General features: G+C 39.0%; 1 protein-coding gene across 1 annotated transcript; it reads left to right on the top strand.

Annotated features, from left to right (window-relative positions):
* Positions 1-650: 650 nt before the first annotated feature.
* On the top strand, positions 651-9844 carry slc17a8 (solute carrier family 17 member 8; the record flags this gene model as incomplete). Its single annotated transcript, XM_080028086.1, has 12 exons — positions 651-751; positions 1933-2185; positions 2349-2467; positions 3567-3681; positions 4087-4174; positions 4867-4953; positions 6534-6676; positions 6781-6930; positions 7067-7199; positions 8482-8592; positions 9033-9160; positions 9515-9844. 12 exons carry the CDS (start codon positions 651-653, stop codon positions 9842-9844), a joined length of 1758 nt encoding a protein of 585 aa, XP_079884212.1.
* Positions 9845-9971: the final 127 nt, after the last annotated feature.

Genomic DNA, 9971 nt, shown 5'->3' with positions numbered 1-9971 from the left:
TGTAAACCAGGGACTTGATGGCTTTGTCATATGTTTACCTGCTCCCAGTTTACACCACAGCAGTCCAGCTACTCCTGTAACTCCTCATTGCAACTTGTCAACCTCATGCATATTTAATTGTTCGTCCACTGGGCTGCTACATGCTATCAGATGATAGGCTGGGGTTTGAGAACCAGCCACACCTGCCCCTCCTCACCAGGAATGGATCAGTCATGAGATGAAGAGGAGATGTAAGCGGTCCATTTAGTTCAGCTGCAGTCAAAAGGGGGCTCACAATGATTAGAGACTAAAACCTGGATTCTACACTTTAATTTGCTCTCGTCCTTATTCATCAGTTGTTTCTCAAGCTGGATCTTTTGGAGATGAGGCAAGTACCACAGACTCTGAATGCGTGGTGCTTAAAACATTGAGGAATACTTTGATATCTTCCTGCCTTCCACTTCTCCACGGACTTGCTGAGGTTACCCGTGGCACCACTGAGAGGGAGAGCCAATCTCCGGTGCCACAAACTCGAGAAGGATGATGAACAGCTTCTAGTAATTACATTATTATTATAATTTTTTTTACCTTCCTCAGAACAAAGTGTGATAGTGAGACATCAGGACACCATTTTGAGATAAAGAGTGATAGAAATAAAGACGCAGAGAACAATGCCTTTTGGTGGGTTAGCGGGTTCGAAGGAACAGGTGCCTAAGCCTGGGAAGGAAGAAGTGAAGAGCACAGTCGGGGACTCTCTAGGAAAACTGCAAAGGTGAGAGGGTTTGAAGGGAGAGTGGTGGGTATTAGACATAAAGACTGTATGTGTGCAGTGTGTTTGAACCATACTTAGCAGCTTTTTTAAATGTTGTATTGCATTGAATGAGTATTGAACTTATACCATGGTTTGTATTCACAGTGTAGATGCATTTTTAAAGTAACTGTATGCATTACCAAATTATAGATCTGAAACTTCTCCTGTCAGATGCATGCAGGATGGTCTGAAAGTGATCACATTATGCCCATCGTGTTCTCAGAGAGCCTAACAATAAATAATGATTTGATTCTTGTGCTTGCGATGCCAGTGATGTAATCACAGATTATAATTTAACACATTAATACATATTTCGTACCTGATACATATTTCAAATACATATGTATTTGGTTGATGGTGGAGACATATCAATGGAAGACTCGTCATTTTAAGAGATACAACTCTTAAGTAGGAAATTTCCTGTAAATGCATTTTGTGTGTGTGTCTTTAATGTGTATACACCTTTGTCATGTATAATAAGAACCCATTGACGTATAATACAAACAAATGGAATATGGGATTTTTTTCTCCTTTGTTCATTAATAGTGATATATGATCAAAGATAGATTTTCTTGACTAAGTTTTTTTTTGGGGATAATATTTTCCAATAATCCCAAATAGAGCAGGACAAACCAGATGTAACAACTGTAATTACACTTCTTTTATATTCTTCAAATACTGAGCTAATTTAAAGAGCTGATTTAAATGTTTATCAAACACTGATTGCAGTTTCTCTTTCTGGAGGAGAAATGGTGTAAACAGAAAATGAATAACAGGATCAGGGGGGACAAACAGTATCAGAGCTGGATCTTGGGTAATGGAACATATGTGGATAGTTATGTTTTACTTGTGTGTCTTGGCTTCACCTCCGGCCCAGTAAGACAGCAGACATACTCTTGTTATTATGCTAGTTTTGTTTCGTGTTAATACATTTAAACAAAAATTATAGGACATAAAAATGGGATAGGATGCATGCATGTGTGATTTTCAACCCAAAAAAACGTAAATGGGATACTGAAATAAAGAAAAGGAGTAAAGACAAATATTTTTCCTTCAAGTTGAACAGGTAAAAACTGACAAGTACGACTGACGAACACATGCTCCTGCACGCATGTTGTCTTTCCTTGGTATTTGCCTTTTAGGAAAATTGATGGTAGCAATGTAGAAGAGGACAACATTGAACTGACGGAAGATGGGCGCCCTGTGGCATATGAAAAGCATCCTGCCCCTCTGCTGGACTGCAGCTGTGGGGGTCTGCCCAAGCGATACATCATCGCCATCCTCAGCGGCCTGGGCTTCTGCATCTCATTTGGGATCCGTTGCAACCTTGGTGTGGCCATTGTGGAGATGGTGAACAACAACACCGTCTATATCAATGGGACTCCAGTGCTTCAGGTATCTGGATCGTTCAGACAAGATCCATGGGTTATTGACTTCTAGGACTTTGTACACTGTGTGTAATTTTTCTTTTGAGACCAACTCAACAGACTGAAGTCTGTTGAAAATGGGGGTGTTTCCATATTTTAAAGTGCCTCTTTCTTTTTTTCTCCTTTTCCAGAGAGCTCAGTTTAACTGGGACCCAGAGACAGTAGGGCTGATCCACGGGTCTTTCTTCTGGGGCTACATCGTTACTCAAATCCCAGGTGGTTTCATCTCCAACAAGCTGTTTGCCAACAGGTGACATGGTCTTCATTACTTAAAAAATGTCAGTCGCTCCACTGCAACACTGTTAATAGGGGTTTGGGTTTTGATTTCAAAAGCATTTAATGACGATGCCTTTGACCCTCTCTACGTGTCTTTAAGGGACATTTTTATTTTTACCTTTCTCTTGTGACATTCGTAAACGGATACATTTAAGGATTAATCATTAATGAAAATAAGTATTAGTTGCAGCCCTAAAGACACATTGCAGACACAACTGATGCTGCTGCTCATCGTTAGATGTTATATGAGAGGTGTGTGTGGGGATTCTGCTTTTTGGCGATATGTTACCATGAGTTGAGGATGAGGATGAGCTCTGTTAACGTATGTATAGAAAGGACTAAAAAGAGATAAAGGTTTGCGGGTGGGGGGTGTTTTCACAGGCTGTGTGGCTAAAGGGTTAAAGCTGTACGGTGAGGTGAGCGGTGCTGATTGAGCAGATAGCAGTCCTGTAATAAAAGCTTCACAGGAAAAGAGGACACGCCGCTGACAGAGTTAATAATGAAAGATCCTGCCTCTGATTTCTCTCTGAAACACCAGCCACTGGAATATTACAAGTGTCACTTAAACACTGTTTTGGAAAAAGAGAAGGAAAGGGGGAGGGGGGGGGGGCAGGAGAAAAGAGAAGGAAGTGGCACCGCGGTGATGAAGTAGAAACTTGTGGATTGAATGGGATGTCTTTATCTCAGTGCATGAAAGGCAGAGGCGTGAGATGTGTATGATTTATAAGGCTGGCTGAGATCCTTTGGCTGTGTGATATTTTATGATATAATTCCTGCCAGTATCAGACATCTACACCAGCTTTCAAACTCAGTGAGGTTTTTACCTGTTGCAGACAGATGAGACGAATATGGCATTTTAAGTCAAGGTTTTAATTTTCTAATTTTGTTTAGGAATAAATGAAAAGTGTGATGGGCCTAAAACGCTTTTTTTCTTCTTCTCTATAATCAATATAACATTATTTAGGTTTTTTAGGCTTTAAGACTGTAATATGAGTTATTCAGATGGACATTGATGTTATCACCTAAGCTTTCATCCACGCACACAATATGCTGAAATACCAGTGTTTCTGCAGGGTGTTTGGTGCTGCCATTTTCCTGACGTCCATGCTCAATATGTTCATCCCGTCAGCTGCAAGGGTGCACTACAGTTGTGTCATGTTTGTTCGAATCCTGCAGGGCTTAGTAGAGGTAAGAAAAAATAATGGTGGTAAAAACAATGACTGATATACGGCATTTAGGGAAAATACTTTTTTCTTTTCACTATCTTGCCAAGAGTGGCAGATCAACCCTCATCTCTGTACGATAAAAATGAACCTAACACCAGCAGTCATTAATGTTCAGTAATTTTGTATTCCATACAAAAACTCAAGTTATAAAACAACAAATGATGTTGTATATACAGTACAGTATATGCAGGACAATTACACAGCTAACGGCCTCTGTTCAATGACTTCATATGTATCGCACAAATATAAGAGAGGTATCAATCTTTTATTCAAGTGTAATTTCCCAAAATGTCGAATGCATGAATCAAAAGTTTTCAATCAGGTTTATCTTTGGTCTTTGACATCTTTCACCCCATGTCCATGCTAGGGTGTCACCTACCCTGCATGCCACGGGATGTGGTCCAAGTGGGCGCCCCCTCTTGAGCGGAGTCGACTGGCCACAACTTCGTTCTGTGGTGAGTGATGCCTCTGATTAGCCTTTTAAAATGCTCCAAACTTATCGCAACACCAAGATTCATCCATATAAGTCACACTGATAAGGCTGGCCAGTAAATGGACGTGAGGCAGCTTATTTTGATTTTCAGATTCATCCACCCTTGTCTCTACTGAAATTAAAATAACTGTGTTGCACTGTGTTGCACTTTATTCTGGTACCATGACAACCCGTGCATCAAAACCCACTTGACATTGTCTGCAAATGAACACAGCTCACCTGCATACTCTGAAAGGGCTTCTCCCGCTATTCACCTAAATGAAGTGTCACATTGCTACTGTCCCAAAGCACTCTCATGCCGTCCGTTCTATTCAGAATAACAGTGTTCATGAATCAGTCCAATAATAGGAAACACATTAAAACACCTTCTCTGTCTCAACCTTGCCAATGACACATTTTGTTCCAATTAGACTAATGTGTTTCTATGTCTTTGTATTTTTTAGGATGTTATACACTGTTGCTGTTTTGTGCAACATAAGCACTGTAACTAAGTAATTTCAAATTCGTCAGAAATAAAAATGTATGTTGTATATAAATCTTGTATGCTTAGCGTTATTTTAGTTACAGTAACTATCAGATCTGATCTTACTGCCGATACAATATTCACCTATAATATTCACCTTGACATTGAAATCTGAAAACAACTATTCACAGGATCTTATGCAGGAGCGGTGATCGCCATGCCTTTGGCTGGTGTGCTTGTTCAGTATGTCGGATGGTCTTCGGTCTTCTACATATACGGTAAGACTTGTCCAGCATAAAATCTCAACAAACACTTCCATTTCTTCTCGCTCCTAGAAAAAAACATGTAAAAGAGAAAAAATATATTAATTATTAAGATAAAAAAGAGTAATGAATTAAAATAACATTGAAAGACCCAAAAAATGCAAGTGCTTTTATACACTGACCTATAAATTCCCTCTTACCTCTGCAGTTTTATGGCTGCTGGAATAAAACCAAACTTACTTTTTTTCCAATTACGTACAATATGTGTGAGAAAGATACAAATCTTAAAAGCATTCCGGAGGGCTTTAAAGGAGTCAAAAGACATGTGTGGCCATACAGTATATTATTGTGTATGACTTGTTGGGGACATTTTGAGAAATGTGCTTATTTTCTTTCTTGCTGAGAGTTCTATAGGAAGATCCTGTTTAGGTCTGAAAAGTAAATATGTTGGTTAGCTTTGCTTAGCATAAATACTGGAAACAGAGGGAAAACAGAACATCGGCAAAAGTGTGCCATGCAACCAGTGGAGGTCAAGAAATAGCATGGCACATAACCCCAAATAAATCGACAACATATCCCTTGAATCTCTTGAACTTCATAGGTGCTCTTAGGATAATTTATTTACCTTTGGACAGAGACAAGCTAGCTGCTTCCCACGTTTTCAGTTTTTTATGTTAAGCTAAGCGAACTGGCTGCCAGCAGTAGTTTCATACAAAACGTACAAACATTAGTGTCTAATGAAATCTTCTCATGTAGCTCTCATCAAGAAAAGGAATATGAGTATTTCACAAAATGTCATATTATTTATTCTGTGCAAGGGATGTTATGTTTTGTCAATAACTATAAAACTGAGAATGACACATTACAATTGTTTCCAGAGCTGATCAATATTCCCAGGGATCAACGGGATAATATGCAACATAATTCAATCGGGATGCTATAGGAATTTATTGATGTGTTTAACACATCATTATTGTATCGTAAATATCAAGTCAGTGTTTTTAACTGTACAACTGTATTTTATCCTCAAAACCATATTCCACTTTCCGTTCCCATGGAATATGACATTAATTGAACGTCCCATTTGATGCTGTAGGCTACAAATCTGTGGAACATAGTATACATTCATAAAGTGAGCCATTAATGATGTTCATCAAACGTTGAGTCATAAAATACACTCAGTGTAAATTCAGTGACATGCAAAGTGGTTTTAATAATCCCTGACTGGTGCTCTCCTTGAAGTTGTAGCCTACTTTGTATGCTCAGCACAATACGTGTTATCTGAATTGCTTTAGGGTTTGATTAACACTGACATAAATTTCATACTTTGCCAACGTGTTTTAATAAAAATCTTCTCTGATTCTGCCATGATATAATCTCATGATTTATTGATGTAAATTAGCATTTTCCTGTCTGGGCACTGTGACTCATACCTTGTTCATTTCATTTTTATAATGAAAATTTCTCGTGGTCCAAAGGAGGTCGGAGCTTGTTTCAATTAGTCTGTGTTGACTGTTACAAAGCCTTCACTTCAAGTATGTGCAAAGGGATCCATTGACTTCTAATTGTTTTGTTTTTATTTTGATTATGAAAAGGTGTTTTTGGGATCATATGGTATGTCATGTGGCTCCTGCTGGCATATGGAAGTCCTGCTGAACATCCCACGATCACAGACGAGGAGAGGTCGTACATTGAGACCACCATCGGTGAAACAATACGCAAATTGAGTGTGAATGAGGTGCTTAAGCATATTATGCTTGCAGGTTCTGGACATCACAATTTTTTTTTATTTCGCTAAACTCCTTACACACATATACATTGAGTTTTATCTGCCCATAACAGAAATTCAAGACTCCGTGGCGTCGTTTCTTTACCTCCATGCCCGTATATGCCATCATCGTGGCCAACTTCTGCCGCAGCTGGACCTTTTACCTGCTCCTCATCAGCCAGCCGGCATATTTTGAAGAGGTCTTTGGATTCCCCATCAGCAAGGTTGGCCTTCAAAGCTTCACTATAGCTGTTGAACTAACGATGGAATTTTATCCATTAAGACAGACTCATAGAGAATCATGGATGGATTTAGGATGGATTTACATCCTTGGTACCTGAATGTATGATCTTCCAACAGGTGGGGATCCTGTCTGCCATCCCTCACCTGGTGATGACAATTGTAGTTCCTATTGGAGGACAGCTGGCTGACTACTTACGCAGTAACAAAATCATGTCTACCACCAATGTGAGAAAAATAATGAACTGTGGAGGTACGTAATGGTGAATGAGAAGCAACACATTTGGTCATCATATCTTGATATCCTGTTCCCTGGTTTCACTGTAATATATAGTTCGTAAGAGTGCCCTCAAATCATCCATTTCCTCGAAAACTAACTATCAATACAGATATAGGAAGATTAGGTCAGTGATTCTTGAGAACCGGGACAAAAGGCCGTCTTCCATAACTGCTGTTATGTTTAAAACTAAAAATATTCAAAATTGTAGATGTTATTAGGGATTAAAAATATAATGTCTGGAGTACAATTATCCCCTTAAATTTAATTGTATCATTATTATGTGAAATATATGACACTTGTTATCTTCTCACGACGTCCAAAACAGTGTGTCCTCAGAGAAGGTTTCAATCTTTCATAATTATGCAATACAACCTATTAAAAATGTACTTTAATGATTAAAAAGAGGTTTTTTCATCAAAATAAACACTAAATAATATCTCATATCAATAAACAGTTTTTCTACAACACATTCATGTTTTATAAGGATTCTAAGTGGTGGGACTGTAAGTCAACACCGTCAGACATTTCATTATGTAAAATGTAATAAAATCAGGCGAAATAAGGGGCAGCTGTCACTTTGAAGGACCTCTTGTCAAATTCTACCTCTGCATAGTACATTAGAATCAGACAGGCTCTGATAAGTGTTGTAGTTTTAGAATATTTTACAATCCGAATCTTGAAAGTCCTGTGTCACAACCATGTCAACACCGACTTACAATTTCTGAAGAAGTTATTTGAAATTTTTTTATTTTTTTATTTTCCTGAAGTAGTTCACACTAGCACCTAACATCAACAGAAAAACCAAATGGCTACTAGATAAATTCCATTTGTTATGTTTAAGAAACGTTAAATATGTCAACACCGTCAGACAGGAAATCTGACAGAATTGACATCTGACGGTGGTGATAGGCCAATGACGGTAAAAAAAAACAAAAGCTGGGAGGTTGTGTCAAAGCTTAGCTCAGTAGCTTAGTATATGTTGGATACATACATGTAATTTAATTTGCCGAAACATAGGGTTTGTATTTTTTCAACATTGCACCCTGTTTTGTCCCACTTCTCAAAAATCACTGAGATCTGATTCCCTTTGTCAGCTATGTCCTCCGCTGGACGTTTTTCTGTATATTCCAGGAACTGTTAAAAAAAAGCACTTGAAGTTGTTTTCAAAGCATTACAAACATGAGTCAGGACCTTACTGTACACTTCAATGTTTTTTTATGAGATAACCGCTCACATTCTCTGTTACTTTTCACAGGATTTGGTATGGAGGCTACTCTGCTGTTGGTGGTAGGATTCTCTCACACTCGAGGAGTCGCCATCTCTTTCCTGGTGCTGGCTGTAGGATTCAGTGGATTTGCCATCTCAGGTATGACCACATCACACCCCAAGTAACATTTGTGTGATCCCTGAAAATTAAGACCTCTGGTTCAACCATATACCTAACCTTAAACATGAGGGTTTTGTTTGAACCTTGACTCCCTTGAAGGCACTTAATTGGGCAGGATGTTACAGATACACTTCTTTTTTTGTGTACCTTTTTCTCTGCTTGCTCTGTTTTGAATTATGAAACACTTCTAAAAAACAGAATGCAGCACTACTTTTCCTTAGGGTGTGATGCAGAATATCGGCATGAGCCTGCAGAACCTTCCTAAAGGCTCTTCTGAATATTTTATAGACTATTGTTAAGGCAACCAAAACATCGAAACTTGCTTGTGGATCTAAACCATGTTCAAGTTTAGATAATGTATTTTGTATTTGTGTCACTCTTTAAGTATAATTTAATGTTTGTGTGTACTGTGTCTTAAGGTTTTAATGTAAATCATTTGGATATTGCTCCTCGCTATGCCAGCATCCTGATGGGCATTTCTAACGGGGTGGGAACACTGTCAGGTATGGTGTGTCCTTTGATCGTAGGAGCCCTGACTAAACACAAGGTATGACAAGTTAATTTGTTACACTGCTCTTATCTTGACTGTTACTGAAGTTTAATGCCTAAGTTCCAGCTTAAATATTCTTTTAAAACGCTTTTTTATTCAATGTAAAAAACGTATCATGTTTGGTTTTTGGCCAAACACCGAACGCCTTTGTGTAATTTTGCACCCATCGTTAATTATGAACAGCCTTGTCAAATGTATTATACACACTGCAGTTGTAGTTTGATACCATGAGTAACACCCTGCAGTTGTAGTTTGATACCATGAGTAAGTTATCCCAGCGGTGCATGATCAAAATGTCTTTAAGTCTCCTTTTGAAATGGAAATTCATTGACTCCCATCACCTCCCCACAGACTCGCCTGGAGTGGCAGAATGTCTTTGTAATTGCGTCCATGGTGCATTACACAGGAGTCATCTTCTACGCTATCTTTGCTTCGGGAGAGCAGCAGGACTGGGCCAACCCTGAGAGCACAAGCGAGGATAAATGCGGCATTATTGATGAGGACGAGCTGGCTGAAGAGTCTGAGCTCACCAGCGAGAACACGATAGCTCCCAAAAAGAGTTACGGAACCACAGAGAATCCATCTGGTCGAAAACAGGGCTGGAAAAAGAAAAGAGGGGTGACCATGCAAGAGGACGAGGAACATTTAGGGAACGGCGACCACCAGGACCGGTACCAGTGAATCGCTCTGTGGGGAAAAGGACTCCCCAAAACACTCAAAACTGGTCAATGCTGAAGGTTTGATTTCATACCTTTGGAAATCATCAGAAACATTGGACGAAGTGAAAGCGCCATCATATGTATATCAA

Source organism: Ammodytes marinus, assembly GCF_949987685.1.
Source record: "Ammodytes marinus genome assembly, chromosome: 5".
NCBI lineage: Eukaryota > Metazoa > Chordata > Actinopteri > Uranoscopiformes > Ammodytidae > Ammodytes > Ammodytes marinus.
This window is presented reverse-complemented; position numbering and strand designations above follow the sequence as displayed.